This window comes from Neolamprologus brichardi, chromosome 12, assembly GCF_056152115.1.
Source record: "Neolamprologus brichardi isolate AB-2024 chromosome 12, ASM5615211v1, whole genome shotgun sequence".
In the NCBI taxonomy this organism is placed as follows: Eukaryota; Metazoa; Chordata; class Actinopteri; order Cichliformes; family Cichlidae; genus Neolamprologus; species Neolamprologus brichardi.
The window spans coordinates 5,826,585-5,845,381 of NC_142115.1; the positions used below are offsets into that span (position 1 = coordinate 5,826,585).

The window sequence follows — 18,797 nt, forward strand, 5'->3', positions numbered from 1 at the left end:
ACTGCAGCATTAGGTGAACCTGTTATATTAATAACAGCAGACTGTATATAGCCAACATTTATACAAGCGTATGACTGACATATGTGATGTCCAGTTCATTAGCTGTCCAACCGCAGCATGTGCCAAGGACCGAAGGCTCATTATAAAAGTCTGCTTATAGTGATTAAGGTGTTAGGTTAAACTGAATGCAGTAACACTAATTAGACTGCATATTTTGCAAATGCACATCTGCTGTGGGCTGAAGGAACATACTCACCTCTGAGGTTATCAGATGAAGCCTGCTCACATCTCCCTGGATATAAACAAATGTATTTGGTGATGGACACATTCCTTAAGGTTAGAGGGATCTTGTGATCTCCTCTTTCAGGAACATTAAACTGTGTATATGTATATCCTATTGTTGACCTTTGAGTTTGAAAAGGACGGCGCAACATAGAGGCCGCGTAACAAGAATAATGTAATAAAGGACAATGGAGGAAGAAACGAGTGTAAATGTGTACTGATTGTTTCCTGAACTCATCCACAGGCACATTACATGCGCACGTGTCTAAGCTTAAAACTATGAAGCCTGCATGAGTCATGCTGTGATTCACCTGCACCCTCACTGCGACTGAATAAAAGAAAGAGCAAACAGATACATCAATTGTATTGTGACAGTCTTTAATGGAAGTAAAACCGCAGGATGAATTATGATCTGCCAGACAATCTGATGTGGCTCTTAGCAGACAGATTATGAATGAAAAAGCAAAGTGCTGTGGTTCTAAAAATTCACTAAAGCCTGATTTTAGTGATGTTGCTGCTGAATGTTGGGAATTCTGATTGTTTTTAAAAGAAAGAGAAGTCTTTTTTGGCTTGACAGGCATTTTCAGAAACATGACTTTTTAACCTTTTTGGTAGCAAAATGAAATATTTAAACATGCAAATAAAGTTAATACAAATAAAAATAAATTAAAAACATTTTCTCACCAGTGCTGGATTTCAACTTTTTGTCTTTTCTCCTTTATATTCTGACCTCTATTGTTTGGTAAGAGTCCCTGGGGATGGGTGCAGTGATAATATTTAATGTTGGTACTTTTCCTACAGCATCAGAATAAACTAATGGTAATCATTAGCCCTCTGCTAGCAAATACAAGCACAGTATGAATAAAAATACAGAATCAATAAGATTTGGTTTTCGGCATGTCCAGCATAACAGAACAGTTCACTTATATAAACGCTGTGTTTAAATATTGGTAAATTCAGTACAACAACCGGCATTTCATTTTTGGTTTCATAACACAGGAGTTACAGTTTAATCTCCCACGTGTTCAGCAATTTTCCAAATAAAGACCATGGAAATGTTTTTGTGACGGAGGCACTTTGTGACACGTGCTGCATAAACAAGTTTTTCCAACATTTTTTTTCCCAATCAGTGTATAAACGTATACACAGCGAGCTGGAAGGCAGCCTGGGATATTCAATATTAAAGACAAAGATGGAGTGTATACAAAACAAGCCCATCAGCTTGTAACAGTCACATTTCACAGGAGGTGCAATTCTTGTAACGCGCTGTCTGAACTTCATTTAAAGACCCCCTTCTCAATGTCAGCTACAAAGATTACAAACACAAATCTTAAAACACATTCTTACACACCTTTACACTGGGGGTGGAAAAAAAACACTAAAAAATATATATAACTATTCATGACATCACAGCAGCCTTTGGGATTTACTGCTGTCCTTCATTTTTGACCCTGCAGGCCACTGCGGTGATCAGTGCTGCTCCCTTTCCACTTCCATCCTCTGACTTCAGGAACGTCACCTCACACTGTGGCGCCAAATCCCGCAGTGTTTCTTGCATAATGGCAGAGAAACTTAATAAGCAAAGGAAAGAGAGAGAGAGAGGAGAAATAAGTGTCAAAAAGCTGCAAGAAACTCTTCCTCTACTATGCAAATAAGAGTATTTTTGCAGCTGATGACTACGTTGTCTTAAATTTAATACACCCAGATGGTCTTTTCTTTCAAGTCAAAGGACTAAAAAGATACATTTCTGCAGCTCTTTGTACAAATCATGAATAGTTAATTCAAAAATCTACAATTCACATAGTTTCCTTCTTTCGCTGAACTGCAACATCGTATGACTGTGCAGAAGAAAGCGTTCATGTACTTGTGGTGAGAGTGAGGTGAGTGCCTGAGACAGTGTCACAGAATGTAAATGAACGTCCACCCTCGGCTGAGCTAATGTTAGCTGGCCTCACGCTTCTTTTGTTTGGCAGAGAGTGGAAGGAAAAAAGCTGCTCACAAGACACTGCTGCTGAGTTATTCAAATAGATTTTTCAAAGCACAAATACCTTTAAGTTTGACTGAATTCAAAAATGCAAAAAGCTTTTGGATAAATATATATATAAATATAATATAACATGGATAAATAGCACTGCAGACAGAAAAAGGCTCATTTTGGGGTGAAAAATGAGCCTTATTAAAAGATTTGGGCAAACACCTACGCAAACTTTTGTGCTGGTAATGCAAGTGGTTCATTTATTATTATTGCCCTTTTTCAGCTGATGAATGAAGGCCAGCTCCCAGAGCAGGGAGCTTATGGAACACTTGAACAAGGTCACAGAAATTACAAGAAAAAAATATAATAAATTTGTGAATATGAAAGTGTGCAGTGCAGCTCTGTATCCCAACCACTCAGGGCTTAATAGTGCAGGCTTGTCTGATTCTTATGAACTGTGGATTAAATGCTGTTTTAGGAGATAACTGCTTCTTACTGAGGATGCGTTTTATAAAGCGTGCCATCCACTCCCACGGTGATGGAGAGTTGATTCAAGTTGCGATTCTGCCGTATCTTGTCGACAACAGCGGCTAAACCGGCGCCAGAGAGCTGAGCGGCACGGCGGGCGACCACGCTGCACACCTCCTTCACCAGCACGCTGTCGTCGCACGTGGAGCCGGTGAGGCCCAGGTGCTGCAGGATGGAGCGAACCTGACGCATGGCGAGGCGGTCGCTGCGGGGTCGGAGAGAAGAAAGTGTTATGCACGCGCAAAGAGAGTCCACTTATTAGACACACAATCATACAGAGCATTTATAATCAGAAAGAAACGCAGAACTTTATAGCAGACAAAGTCTTACACGTGCAAATTTAAACCCTATAAAGACTCAGAGAGATTCATGGTTGGATTTTAGAAAGATTTCAGACTCCACATGTTGGAGGATGCAGCAAACATGGACCTGCAGCATTGTGACCTACACAGGAGCACTATTTTTTTTGTTTCATCTATTTTTCTATTTCCACATCCTTTCCTCTAAATGAGAGTTGCCACATGATGTTTTCTATCTCGCTTCATAAAAAGCCTTATGGATGATGAGCCGCTGCGAGCTCTCACTCCTCTGCAGAGGACATCTGCAGCTATGGGAAAGTGACAGATGGAGCCCTTTCTGACCAAAGACCTTCTTCCTTCTCAGTCCGTTGCGACGTGCAGCCAAAAGGATCTTAATCACTTCATAATTATTTCAGTTTGTGAACTTTAATTGATAAGTATCAACATATTTTAATGTTCTCATTCTAAATGACTTTGTGTAGAATCATTAGAATAAATTTCATTTTACCCATTTAAAATATTGTAATTCCACATCAAATGTGCTGAAAGTAAAGAGCACAATTTATGAACACAAAGTAACAGCCTTTCTCTGAAACATCTCTGATCTCACCTATTTCTTTGTACTTTTGCATTGATCTGCTTCTATCAATCTCTTTAAAATCACCCAACGCGATTGATGTTTCTTTAGATTAATCTGTAATAACACATCTTGGCTCTTTCATGTGCACTGTAGCAGGGGAGGTAAATCCAGGAGGATTCAATTAGAATGCTAAACTAAGCTTTTGATAAGACAGAGCCCTCAGGCCCTTAACTGATGCTACTAGCATACAGAACATTTAGAAATCCTGCCATCATCACACAGGTTGCAAAGCCTACTCTCATTCCCAGAGTTTCAAATACGGCCAAAGGTCTGCTTGTCATTGGTCTGTCACGTCCTCCTTATCACATGCAAACGACACCTTGGTATTATTTGTTCACGCTGGATGAGCTGAACTTCTTAGCATGCAGTGTTAATGATGCATACAGTAGATGGACTGGTTCTTAGTAGGGCAGGGCGATATGACCAAAAATATTTATCACGATATACATTTGAAAATTTGCGATAACGATATAACTGACAATATATCATCAATGTATTTTCACTTAAACAAGCAGCTGTTTTTTATGTGCATTAAAGTTATATAAAAATGTAACAGTGCAAATGCAAATTCCTCGCTGACAGTTTAACCAAAAGGCATTTCCAGCTGAAACTGGCCGACATATCCTCATCATAACCATGTATAATATCCACAAAACTTAAAAAGAGGTTATACACACACAATACGGTAATATTATGTTGAAGCACAGTACGTATCACTCCGCGAGGCTCCTGCCTACGATAGCCGTAATGCTCCAACAATCCATCAAGCGGTGCGGGTTCGTAGCTTAGCAAAGTCGTACTAAAACATTTGACAGATTTTCGAGCGCCGTGTACATAAAATCGTTTCGAGGTCAGTAAACACAACCAGAACTCATACATAAGGCACACGGGATTATAAGGGGCTCTGTCGACTTTCAGAAAAATCAAAGGATTGATTTTAAGTGTGCCGTATTTTCCAAACAACACGGTAATAACGACGGCCTGCTAGCATGCGCTACCAAAAATAGTGCTTTGTTGTGTGTCTGAGGGACGAAAGCTAAACCAGTTCCACACCACTGAAGTTGCAGCATTTTCACAAACCAATTCTGGTTCATCCGTTTCATTTAACGATCCACTTTCGCCCTTCTCATTCTCTGCCATGCTTTTTCCGCCATGTGCGTATGAAAACAAAGGCACTGCGCATGCGCGTTTTACCCATATTCTATCGCAATATTTCATTTTCTTATTGTTGCCCAACATTATACCAGCATTACCGTGAACGGTATGATATGGCCCAGCCCTAGTTCTTAGGCAGCACTTTTCTGCTCTACTACTCAAGTAGAGTTTTTTGAGTGATACTTGAGCACTCAGCTTTATCCAACATGTTTCATTCACTTTAGTAGAACATCCAAACTCTGATGAATGCACTGGGAGCAACTCCCGGCTCTGGAGCGACTAGGGATTGAACCCCCAACGTTCAGGCTCTCCGTCCTAAGCCTGATACTTCCTGATCCTGAGCCACAGCTGCCGTATTCAGGAATATTTAAACCTTAAATATTTAAATCAGCTTAACTGTTTTTGCTCTGTTTCTTTTCTGTCTTACCCTCTGCACTGGGCTTGACCAGGACACTGGCAGTGCATCTCTATGATACCAGCAGGATCTTACACAATATCAGCATTTAACACCCTGGGATAACAAGTGGCTTCACAATAGTCTGAGCAGCACATGTACTGGAGAAGCATCGCAGCAGAACAGACTGTGGTGTAAAGTCGAGCTTCTTGTTTTGGACTGCTCTGTTAACTTTGTATTATATTTCACTAACATACTTAAATAAATATAAAAATATAAAAGGATAACTGGAAAGTATAAAGGATGGCAACATATTCAGACACTGTGATATTATGTTATCACATCTAAATAGTCTGTGTTGGTTTCAAAGAACAAAAACGAGTCAGTGATACAAAAAGTATTGACCTGCTGCTCATTATTTTATACATAATCATTATACACTTCAGGCTTTAGTACAACAAATGCCAATCATGTGACCAAGATGGTGTGAGCTCGACAGACATGTTGAGACAAGAGCAGTTTGTAATACTCACCTTTCGATCTGCGACAGGAACTTTGTCTCAAAGATGCCTCGCGTCTTCAGTCGCTCTGACACTTTGCCCCTGAACAGCAGGCCCTTAGCGGTAAAATCCAGTAACACGTTCCGCACAATCTCCCCCAGGTACATCCCACTGATCATCTTTTCATACCTTCGAGAAAACACACAAACTTCAAACTTTCCAGATCCATGCACACAGACAACACAGTAGCCACAGTATTTACATTCTCACCATTTACAATTTCAGTCCCAAATGTTACTAAAAAGCAATTTAGTGAGCAAGCAGCAATTTATTTTGAGAAAGAGGAGACAGAAACGTTAATTATGAGAAGTCAGATAAGTTATTTGTTCCATTAACAAAAACTAATGTCATTACTAAAGCAGATTTTAATGGAATAGTTACCAGAATGTGTAACAGGGACTGAAATGAATTCTGTCTAATGTTATATGCTCGGCATGTACAAGACACACACTGCATGAACTCCCTGACGTGACACTGAGACTGCTTTTTACAGATATTCCAAAAGTCTTCTTTAAAAGAAGAAATAACTTAATAAAGCACTTCTTCTTTTGAAATAATCAATGTATAGTATGCCTGTATAGGTATAGCTCTGCTGTCTTACTCACAGCTACAGCTTAATGTTCTCTCATGAATAAGTCAAGAGGAAACCAATGATGTTGCCCGACTTGTCTTTAAAACAAGAATGTGTCTTTCATTTCATTTCATCTCCCGGTCAAAGGTGTGACCGTCCTCTTCGGTGGCTTGGTATTTTGTTTTTCTCAGAACAAAGACCACAAAGTGCTTTAAGCCAACAAATTAAATGCTTTGTCTGGATGTGTTCAGATAAACAGAATAAACAAGAGAAAAATGTGATGTGGTGGCCGGCCTGAGCTCCTGTGGACTTGAATACAGAATATATAGATTTCAGGAAAAAGGCTGAAATTGGATGGTTCTGGGACAGCATTGAACCCTTTATCTCATTCTCACAGGCAGATGCTCTCAAAGTCAATCAGATTGGATCGACAACTCTCCACAGAGGTCTGGGCTTTTTCTGGAACACTCAAATACAGTCAAGACTCATTTTCAAACATATTCAGACTCACTTGCTCTGGGCTTTTTGAACCTGCCTGTATATATTCTAATTCCACTACAAGCTAAACTAAAGTGCAGCTTTTGCTTTATTGTTGAAATAAAGAAACAATCAATCAACACCATGACTGCTCAGATCTCCAAATAACTGCAGTAAAGTGATCATAATCACACAAACTCATTTCACAGATAGTACTGAAACTGAAAAGCAAAAGGAAAACTTTGCTTTTCAGTTTTTCCCATTTTAAGATACACGCAAGTGTGTATGTGTGACTAGTTACTCTGGTAAAATGCCCACCAATCATCTTATATCTATATTAATTAAATAATATATAATGTTATATTGCTTAAATAGTTGCATGCTGATGAGTTTGCATGTGTAGCACATGCACAACATAGAAAACAAAAATACTTTTGCAGTTTTGTGTTGTTTTGTATGCTCTGTGTATTCAGTTCATTGGTATTGTTTTTTGTTATTGTTAGTATGTTCTTGATGGAGTCTGCTGTTTTTGTTTTGGTAATTAGAAACTGTTAAAAACATGTTGCTAACAGACCGTATTTAAGCACCAAGTTAAACTATCCAAAGATTGCACATTTACAGAGATGCTCATCAAATGACCCCAGATTACTTTAGCTCTTCTTCTGTTTGATGTTTTTAATATTTGATCTGATGAAGCTGATGAATTTCCATCCATCCATCCATTCGCTTCCGCTTATCCTTTTCAGGGTCGCGGGGGGTGCTGGAGCCTATCCCAGCTGTCATAGGGCGAGAGGCGGGGTACACCCTGGACAGGTCACCAGTCTGTAGCAGGGCTAACACATAATAGAGACACAGACAACCATTCGCACTCACATTCACTCACGGATTCACACCTATGGGCAATTTAGATTGACCAATTAACCTATCCCCACTAACTGCATGTTTTTGGACTGTGGGAGGAAGCCGGAGTACCCGGAGAGAACCCACGCAAACACGGGGAGAACATGCAAACTCCACACAGAAAGACCCCGGCCTGATGGTGGAATTGAACTCAGGACCTTCTTGCTGTGCAGCAACGGTGCTAACCACCGTGCTGCCCGCATTTTTCCTTAATCTAATTCTATTTATAAAAACAACATGAAACCTGAACCCCAAGTGGAAATCACTCTGCATCGTTTTAGTTTAAGAGTGTCTCTGTAACAGATGTTCCTGCAGACACAATTCTGCTGTTTTGTAGTCCATCCAGTAGTTTGATAAACAATCATACAAGAACTGTGCTTTTAAAAAAAGATAAAACACTTATCTTATCCAGACAGCTGTATAAACAGCTCTTGGGTGAATAAAATAGCTGGCAGCTATGCTGAGTCTCTATCATTCAGCCAAAGGTACTGAGTGATCGACTGTGTGCAAAGAGCCAAGAGACAAATGTGATCAGACTTAATTCTCAGCATTTAGACTTATAATCCACGGCCCCCTCACATCTGCAGGGAGAGCAGGACAGGCTACATTCTTCAGTAGAGTCTTTCTACAGCATCGAACTGCATTTTTCAGTTCTTTTAATGTTCTTAGATATATTTGATCACATAGAAATATTTTACATTTTATTATTGAAATAGGTGACACTCATAGGGATCATTCTGTGGGGGAAAAGAAGAGTTATATGATTGGTGAAATGCCCCTTTTGGATTGGTAAGATGCTGCCAGCACCACCACTTTAATGTGAACACACAGGCTAACCCCCTGGGTTAACTTAGCGAGTTGATAACCTGCTGTATGCAATCACTTATCCTGATCACTGATGCTAGGATAAGTGAATCCAGATAACAGGAAGGTAATTTGGGTGCACTGAAGGTCATAGTACAGGGCGCTGAGTTCTAAGCCTACAAATATAATAACAGTCACCAACATAGTTGTTTAAAGAATATACATTTGTTATTCAGATTAACTCTTGCTTTTGACTTGTTGGATTTTAAATGATGTGCACTTTCAAAAGGCCCTGATGTGAAGTTTAAGAATTTGGTGAATAATGGCCTGTTTGTTATGAAGTGCAGAATGCTGCAGCAGCAATGCTTTTTTGTAGGCCAACCTGAAATTAAGCATCACTCTGGCTCACTAGACAAAAAGCCACTGCCAGTTTGTTGGTAAACATTTGGACTATACAGAAAATAAGCTTTGTGAGAATTAAAGATTCATAAAAAATTCATAAAAAAATCACCAACATCAACCATAACCAATGGTTAGCATAGCACTTAACCATAAACCTTATCTTAGCCATTAAAGAAAAGAAATACTGACGTCGATGCAGAGAAACTCATATCTGGGTATCAGGACAGAGTGTTGCAGTGTCACATTACAGAGGGAAAGAAACGTGAAATTTTAAGAAATAAAATAGTGCAAATTGAGTTTAAAGCACAACAGGGTTAAATTTATTCTCAACATGTTTGTCTGTAGTCTAAAAATGCTGAATAAGACAAACTTGTTTGTAACAAACTCCTTTTGTAACAAATGTTTCTGATTATTCCTTCATAGTTTTTGTTTGTTTGAGTATTTGACAATGGTAAGATTATCTGACTTGTGACCATAAATATCTTAAAGGTCTAGTTTATACTGAGCACTTCTAGAGCCTGATATATCTAAAAGAATAATGTCAGTAATTTATAAAATAAATAAATAAATCTGTGATTCCAGTTTTCGACACTGAAACTTTGTCATTATGGGAAATGTCAGAACTGACCGCTGGAATTGCTTACTGCCACAGAGAGCTCTTGATGTGTGACACTATGAGGTTATCTGTTCAACAACTGTCACAGTGGTGACTTGCAGTGTAGTGCACTCTCCATGTGTCTTTTAATTGGCAGCATTATTATTTCATGATAGATTCTCTGACTCTTCTGTGTTTATTGAGTGTGTCTTTCTCTCAGTCAGTCCTTGTCTTGTTTTCCCCTTATGTGTTCATAATGGTAACTACATGTGATGCTGTTTGTTGTGAATCTTGGCTCTGAGAATCCACGCTGTGGATTTTTCATTTATTACCAATCCAGTACCTCTGTTTCCCAGGGTAGTTAGAGCAGGCATCGACGAGGTGATCGAACTCTGTGCAAAACTCCTCTAGTTCCCCATTTTCACCAAATGCTCCCCACTCGACATTGACACACATGCGGCCATTATCGCCCTCCACCAGTTCGATGTTATGCATTTCCTCCATGTAGCAGGCATTGGTCCCTGTGCCTGAAATTAATCAGACAAAATACGAGGACTTTCATAGAACAGCTTGACTACAAAAATGATGAATAAATAGAAATATACCAGACAATGTTTGCAAAAAATAACTAAACTTTGATGCTTAAAAAAGACTTCAAAGAAGGAAGGAGGTGGCCAAACTTACCGACGATGAGTCCCACCTCACATTTGGGGTCCTCGTAGCCGCAAGTCATCATGGTTCCCACTGTGTCATTAACTACTGCCACAAAGTTCAAATCAAATTCCTGGAAGCAAAGTAAACAAACTTATTCATATCTATGAACTGGAACTGAGCATAAGCATAAATATTAATATTATCCACAGCACTAGAAAGACATTATTCGCTTATCTACACTCTTCACTCATCTGCAGTTCTAATGGTTGCGGGTCTGAGAATCCTCATATTGCTTTAGTGCATCATGTAACACTGTGAGCACCGGAAAACAGAAGATATAAATCATAGTTTGGTAAATTGTCAGATTATATAATAAGATTCTGTACTTTTATAACAAGCGCTACTTACATTACTTTATCTTACATTTCAGCCACAAACAAACACACACACACAAACGTAAATATATACATATAGACACATATGTATATATCTCTCTGTGTGTGTACATATACAAAATAACTCAAACATAAATTCAAAGAATCCCACAAGACTATTTTAATCTATTTTTTACACCTCATGCAATTAAACTGATGTACTTGTTATTCAATCAGAAATGAAAGTCGTGACTTAAAGCATTGGAGAGAAAATTAAATCAGACATTCACTGACAAGTGTAGGTGGATCTCTTAGAGTGCTGCTCTCCTGGGTCTTACATTTGACTGTATAACAACATGGTGCAGTCTATAAGTGAGCCACTTTGGCTCTTTTTATTACATGAATCAAGGGTTAATATTCAAGGCCACAATTCTGTAATATTGTTGGGTCTTTACTTTACATATATTTACATACTTTACATATAAAACATCTTGAGGCAACTTGTGCTGTGCTTTGGCAGATGAAAAAAAGTGAAGTGACTTTAAAATTGTATTTAAGACTGTGATTGATGTACTGACCCCTCTGCTGCGCACAGCTTCTTTAAGCAACGCGACAACATCTTTCCCCTCACAGCCGCTGGCTTTAAACCCCTTCGTCCACTTCAGGAGTATGCCCTAGACAAATTACAGAGTCACAATCAGAATCCTTTGTATTTAGCCACGTTTGTGCACACAAACATTTGACTTTGGTTCACGTTACTCTTTGCATGCAAAGAAAAGAAACATTTTTTTGTAGTCAGGGTGTCATTAGAGCTGAAAATTGAAGCACACACAGAAAGAAAAAAAACAACAACTCAGCTCTCAATTAGAAAAACAAAACACAAACAAAAACAAGAAGCAGCCAAGGAAGACAAACCTCCATTGTCTCCATTTGGAGATGTTTGCTCTTTATACAGTAAAGTTACAGTGGGATACAAATAATATCAGGCTCATCAGGCCACGATTTGTTCCCCCTGTCTAAATCACGGACAAACAGGATCCCACAGTTGTTTGTTTTTAAACCCATTTTGCACAGAGAGGCATTTTTTGAAAAATGTACTGATAGCAATGTTGAATATTATTACACAGGAAAAAAACAACTACATGTAAAATAATTACACCGTGAGGCCTCTGCCTTTGTAAATAGAGGGACAGTAACTGCGTGTGTATATGTAAGCGTGTAAATAAACAGCAGATAGAGACAAAATACTGTTAATCTGACTATCTGCCATTCTGCAATTCATCTAATGTAAACAATAACGTGGCGCACAGCGTGACGTGAATAAAGGCTCGTGAATAAACCTTTGACCTTGCGTGACGAACTCTGTATTCCTCGTCCACACGTAAACGCAAAAAATCTCAGTTTTCAGTGATTCCAAACGCCGTTTACGTGTGGACGAAACAACTGCGTTTTCAAAAATAACATGGCATAAAGTAATATTATAATCCCACACCATGTAGGTGTGGATGTAGCATAAAAGAGTTAGTAGATTATTTTCTTACTACCTGTAATTTATTGCTGATTACTTGTATTTGCTTAATTGTTCACTAAATGTTTGAGGTGTGAAATAAACCGCAATGGAGCAAAATATGGGTGTGTGTGGTTGGAGGATGAGTTTGTGCGTGCACAAACATTTTTCTTGTAAAACAAAGGGGGGCCTGGCAAAAAAAGTTTGGGAACTGGCTTAACACATGTGGCAGGTTGTTGTCATCAATTGTCGCTCCTTGTTTTCAAGTTCAACAACCGAGCCAACTTATACAATCACATTCACAGATCACCAAAATATCTTTCTTTATGCAACTCTGTCTGCATGACCCCCTATTCCAGGTATATTGTTTGGGGCGATGATTCAGAGTTCAAATTTATTCTGCAAGGCTTCTTATTTTCATCATCATCCAAACAACACTCCCTAGAGTTCACTGATTGTTCGAATTCCAAGCTGCTGGGAACATTTGATTGCTAGTATTTGTTGTTGTTGTTTTTTTTACTGACAATGCAAAAGGCTATGATTGCTATATCCAAGATACAGCGGCTTGCAAAAGTATTTGGCCCCCTTGAACTTTCCCACATTTTGTCACATTACAGCCACAAACATGAATCAATTTTATTGAATTCCACGTGAAAGACCAACACAAAGTGGTGCACACGTGAGAAGTGGAATGAAAATCCTACATGATTCCAAACATTTTTTACAAATATATAACTGAAGAGTGGGGTGTGCGTAATTATTCAGCCCCCTGAGTCAATACTTTGTAGAACCACTTTTTGCTGCAGTTACAGCTGCCAGTCTTTTAGGGTCTGTCTCTACCAGCGTTGCACATCTAGAGACTGAAATCTTTGCCCATTCTTCTTTGCAAAACAGCTCCAGCTCAGTCAGATTAGATGGACAGCGTTTGTGAACAGCAGTTTTCAGATCTTGCCACAGATTCTCTATTGGATTTAGATCTGGACTTTGACTGGGCCATTCTAACACATGGATATGTTTTGTTTTAAACCGTTCCATTGTTGCCCTGGCTTTATGTTCAGGGTCGTCGTCCTGCTGGAAGGTGAACCTCCGCCCCAGTCTCAAGTCTTTTGCAGACTCCAAGAGGTTTTCTTCCAAGATTGCCCTGTATTTGGCTCCATCCATCTCTCCATCAACTCTGACCAGCTTCCCTGTCCCTGATGAAGAGAAGCCCCCCCAGAGCATGATGCTGCCACCACCATATTTGACAGTGGGGATGGTGTGTTCAGAGTGATGTGCAGTGTTAGTTTCCCGCCACACATAGCGTTTTGCCAAAAAGTTCCATTTTGGTCTCATCTGACCAGAGCACCTTCTTCCACATGTTTGCTGTGTCCCCCACATGGCTTGTGGCAAACTGCAAACGGGACTTCTTATGGTTTTCTTTTAACAATGGCTTTCTTCTTGCCACTCTTCCATAAAGGCCAACTTTGTGCAGTGCACGACTAATAGTTGTCCTATGGACAGATTCCCCCACCTGAGCTGTAGATCTCTGCAGCTCGTCCAGAGTCACCATGGGCCTCTTGGCTGCATTTCTGATCAGCGCTCTCCTTGTTCGGCCTGTGAGTTTAGGTGGACGGCCTTGTCTTGGTGGGTTTACAGTTGTGCCATACTCCTTACATGTCTGAATGATCGCTTGAACAGTGCTCCGTGGGATGTTCAAGGCTTGGGAAATCTTTTTGTAGCCTAAGCCTGCTTTAAATTTCCCAATAACTTTATCCCTGACCTGTCTGGTGTGTTCTTTGGACTTCATGGTGTTGTTGCTCCCAATATTCTCTTAGACAACCTCTGAGGCCGTCACAGAGCAGCTGTATTTGTACTGACAGTAGATTACACACAGGTGCACTCATCAGGCAATGTCTATGGGCAACTGACTGCACTCAGACCAAAGGGGGCTGAATAATTACGCACACCCCACTTTGCAGTTATTTATTTGTAAAAAATGTTTGGAATCATGTATGATTTTCGTTCCACTTCTCACGTGTACACCACTTTGTGTTGGTCTTTCACGTGGAATTCCACTAAAATTGAATCATGTTTGTGGCTGTAATGTGACAAAATGTGGGAATGTTCAAGGGGGCCTGTAGCTTGTGTACTCCCCACCAGAGTGTCCCAGCAAGTTTAGAAAACAGAGTATAGTTTAGACCAGTTTCTCTACCTGACACACTCCTGTGCTCACATACAGCGTGAAGAAGAAAGTTTTAAGTATAAGAAGATATAAATGAAGTAACCTGATCTGTAGCAGGTCTGGCAATTAGATAAATACAACCTCCGAGCAACCACAAAACATGACATCCTGCACCGCATCATTATTTATTTAACAAAAACAAAACCAACTAAGCCAAACCAGAGTACAGTGCAAGTAGCAACCTGATCCATCAGCAAGTGTGAGCAGAAGTTTGGGCACTTTGCTGATCTGGGGCATTTGGGCGTCCTATCTACAAAAAGGACTACATCTCAGTCTCATCAAGCCTAAATTATCAAAGTTTTATGACAGAGTAATTAAAAAAAAACTGAATTAAATGTAAGGCCATCTGTCTGACAGCTAAAACTTGACAAAACTGAGTCATGCAACAAAACGCTGGTTTTAAGACAACCAGCAAATCTACAACTGAATGGCTGTAAAAGAAAATAATTAAGGTGTTGCAATGGCCCAGTCAAAGCCCAGATGCTGCAGTGGGACCTCACGAGAACTACAAATGAAGCAACTACCTGCAAAGCTCAATGAACTGAAGCAATGCTGTAAAGAGGGGTGGGCAAAACAATGATGATGTGGAAATTGATACAAGTGATTCAGAAAATGATTACATCAAGTTACAAACTACTGAATCATGAAGTTTACTTCAGTCTAAACTCATACTGACGTAGACCAAGGGTGGGTAAAAAGTATAAACGTCTTTGGTGAAAGGCACCAAGAGAAAGATGTAACCAGTGACTCATATAGTTTATAGCTCATTTTACATGAACACAAAAAATTACCTCATCAAGTTTGGTTTGATCGCAGGGGAAGGAGAACGTAAAACCCAAAGGTAAAGATGCTCCTTTCATGCCCATGTATTCCAAAAAGTCAGCTATGCAGTCCACAATATGGTTGAACAGCTAGAAAAAAACAAAACAAAACAACAAAATTAAAAGGAATATTATAAGGTATAAGTACAAATAAGTACAAAGCATCACTTTTGCAAACATCCACAGTACTGTGCTTTGACATGGCAAGTTCTAACCAACATTTGGCCTTAATTTAGCTCTTAATCACTGTCAGTCAGTTTCAGTCGAAGCACTACCTCTTCCCCTGTGCCTTGCATGATTTCCTGTGGGATACTGTAGATCTTCTGTTGCATATCCACACTGCGTTTTGTTCCACTTCTCACTCGCACCAGAAGCACTCGAAAGCTGGAGCCTCCGAGGTCCAAAGCCAAGAAATCACCATGTTCTGTCCAGGTATAAAAGACATTAACTCATTATATTAAAAAAAGAAAAGAAAAAAGAAACCTTGTGTCAAAAACAAGCCAGAGCTTGGGGGAGGCGGGGTTAAACCTACCTGATCCGTCGGGAGTGGATCGGACATAAGTGGGAAGCATCTTGATGCTGGCCTGCTTGTGGGTTTGCTTTGACAGACCTCGGGTCATCTCCTCGCTGAATCGCCTCTTTACCTCCAGCAGCTGTTCGCGACTCAAGCGCAGCGTGTCGAGGATGCACTGCCGCTCAGCGTTTTGGTTGGCAAGTCGGAAGGCCACCGCAGTCACCATAGCTGCACCCTTCCCACTACCATCCTGTGACTGCAAAAAACGCACATCGCAGTCGGGTACAAGTCGACGAACCATTTTGTTGAGCCTCCTGGAAAACCTAGAAAAGACACACATTTGGTTAAGTCCCCATGGTTTCTGTCTTCTGTTGTTCCCTTTTCGCTTGTACACATGATACCCAAACAACTTGCTCTGTTGTGTTTTGATCTTTTTTTTACATTCAAGCTGCTCTACACCAGACAATAATCTGGACATCATCTATGGACATTTCCTTCTTCAGAGATTAACATTGTGTAGCCACTTCTTATACCTGAGTATATGGTAAAGTCGTGCTTATGATTTTTGCCAAGGAACACACACACACACCCACACCAAACTGTAATGAATCATTTTTTCATACACACTGTGCACTTTAACAGATGAACGTGGAGGTAATCTTGGTGACATTTCCACTAGATATATTTGATCAGCAAACCTTTTACATTTAAAATTTGCCCATTAACGTCTTGAACACACCCTCCCTGTCAGTTAAACCCCCCCCCCCACACACACACACACAATGACAAGCTGTATATGTTATAGATTATAATTTTCAGTTACACTAAAAGCAGCGCATAATCAAGCCAGCTAGGAAACCTGGAAAAGGAAAGTGACAGGCAATTCAGCTTGCAGCAATTTTCCTTTCAAAAAAAAAAAAAAAAGGGGGGGGGGGGGGGGGCAGAAAGATAAGGACTCAGTTTAAGAGCACAATTTCTTATAGATGGATTTTTCTCTGCTATAAGTGAACTTGATGATGCTCCTTTATCGTGTATACATCCTTCCAGCATTCAGTCTTTAAACTGTTTGTCTGACTTATTTCTTTTTTTTTTTTTGGAAAATATTTTTATTGAAAAAAGAAAACAACAGTACTTGCAGCTACCGAAATACAATGAACCTTTCTTCATTTTCCTAAGTAAATAAACTTATATATAGATATATGAAAAAAAACAACGCATTCTAAAACAAAGACATCCCCCCCCCCACACACACATATTAGAGGAATATAACAGTAACAGAGGTACATTTAAACAGGCAATACCTCTAGACTAGCAAAATAAGTGTGCAACTGTGCAACCTCTCAACGTATATTTAATTTTTTCAAGTTTTAAAAAAAACATGACATCTTTAAGCCGCCGGGAAATAGTAGGATACTTAACAGACTTCCAATGCAACAATATTAGACGTCTCGCTAATAGGGATGTGAAGGCTATAATATCCTTTTGTGTGGAATCAAGTGTAAGTGAGCGAACAGGAATCCCAAATACAGCATTCAGAGGACAAGGATGAAGAGTTACCCCAAGAGCAGTTGACATAATAGCAAAATACCCTGTCCAGAAACTTTGTAGCCCAGGACACAGAAAAAACATGTGGCTAAGGTGACAAGGAGAACCATGGCATTTATCACATTTATTTTCCACTTCGTCTGACTTATTTCTAATCACACAGAGCAAATATGTGGCTGTTCAATGAGATCACCTTCCTGAGACTTGTCTTTATGCTCTTATATTCTTTGTCTCAGGGACATGCAGGCACACAGAATGAATAGTAAAAATGTGATTTGAAGTGACAAACACAGCCACTCCACAGCTACAGTAAAAGGTGCCATTGACACAGATCAAAGTCATGAATGTGTTGGCGAGACCAACATAACAGAAGTGATCCACTTACTCTGGATGATTCTTGTAAACAGAGCCATCCACTCCAATAGTGACACGCAACTTCTCAGCAGCTTTGTTATCCCGGATCTGTCGCAGCACCGACGCTAGAGAGGAAGCGCACAGGTGTGCGGCCCGTGTGGATACAATCTGACACACCCTCCGAGTTGCTATGCAGTCCTCAACCGACGGGTCCAGCCCCAGGCCACGAAGTATCTTCTCAGCACTAGCAATACCTTCCTCATCTCTGCAGGGAGGAAAGTGAAGAAATTAACGTGAAGAATAGAAGAAGAGCTTGAGGACAGAATTCTTACCCTCCCCCATAAAAACGTCTTTTTATTTTAAATACGTGCCAAGTGTTTTTTAAAAGGGCAAGACATTTTTAACACAGCTGTTCCAAACAGCCGAGATTATTATAGATGCTCACATTATTTTACTTTGCATACAGAAACATAATGATTTCACAAAAAACAAAAACTAACAGCTTCAAAATTATTAGCCTCCATGCTAATAGCTAGTTGCATATACTTGCTGCTGGATAACAGCCTGCACTCATTTGCTGTAGTTTCCAACAACTACATATTTCCTTTGCGAATCTTTTAAGCTCCTCCACATTTTATGTTTTTCTGGCATGGATCTTAGTCTTTAGTTCATCCCACAGATTTAAAATTTTGATTCAGGTCAGGGCTCTATGTAGGCCAGTCAGGAAGAGTCACTTTGTTTGTCTGGAGGTAGTTCTCCACCAGGAGAGATGTGTGCTTTGGGTTGTGGTGTTTGGAGACAAAGGGAGGATCTCAGCTTTGGTGCTCACTGCCACAGGTTTGTTTTGTTTTTTTCCCAAAATCTGCAGATATCCTTCTTCATGATTCCTTCCACCTTGATGGGATTCTCAGTTCCAGACAAACGAAACGATCACAAGCATAACACTCCCACCATCGTGTTTCAGTGTGGGGAAGGTGTTCTTTGGGTTGTACGCCTCTTCCTTCTTTATCCTCAACCTTCACAGCACATTTTTAATTACTAGCATATAATCTCTGCCCACTGCTTTTGAACATTCAAACTCAGAATTTAACTTATTAATGAAGACCTGTTAATAGATTATTTACCAGAAAGCAATAAAAGAATAATAAACTTTCAGGAAATGGACTGTGTGTTCTGTGAGATGGTCTGGTTTTCTCTTCCCTGCATGCTGTACTTCTACTTTACT

The 18,797-nt window shown here is 39.8% G+C and overlaps 1 protein-coding gene across 1 annotated transcript in view; it reads right to left on the reverse strand.

Moving 5' to 3' along the window:
• Window positions 1-648: 648 nt before the first annotated feature.
• hk2 (hexokinase 2) overlaps window positions 649-18,797 on the reverse strand; it is a 40,133-nt gene continuing 21,984 nt past the window's right edge. Inside the window, exons 9-18 of the mRNA XM_087848940.1 lie at window positions 17,604-17,837; window positions 15,692-15,996; window positions 15,435-15,583; window positions 15,130-15,249; window positions 11,189-11,284; window positions 10,267-10,366; window positions 9,926-10,109; window positions 5,807-5,962; window positions 2,754-2,990; window positions 649-1,853 (exon numbers count right to left, since the gene is read on the reverse strand). Coding sequence (XP_087705066.1) covers window positions 1,709-1,853; window positions 2,754-2,990; window positions 5,807-5,962; window positions 9,926-10,109; window positions 10,267-10,366; window positions 11,189-11,284; window positions 15,130-15,249; window positions 15,435-15,583; window positions 15,692-15,996; window positions 17,604-17,837 — 1,726 coding nt within the window. The 3' untranslated portion in view covers window positions 649-1,708. The remainder of the gene's footprint in view (window positions 1,854-2,753; window positions 2,991-5,806; window positions 5,963-9,925; window positions 10,110-10,266; window positions 10,367-11,188; window positions 11,285-15,129; window positions 15,250-15,434; window positions 15,584-15,691; window positions 15,997-17,603; window positions 17,838-18,797) is intronic.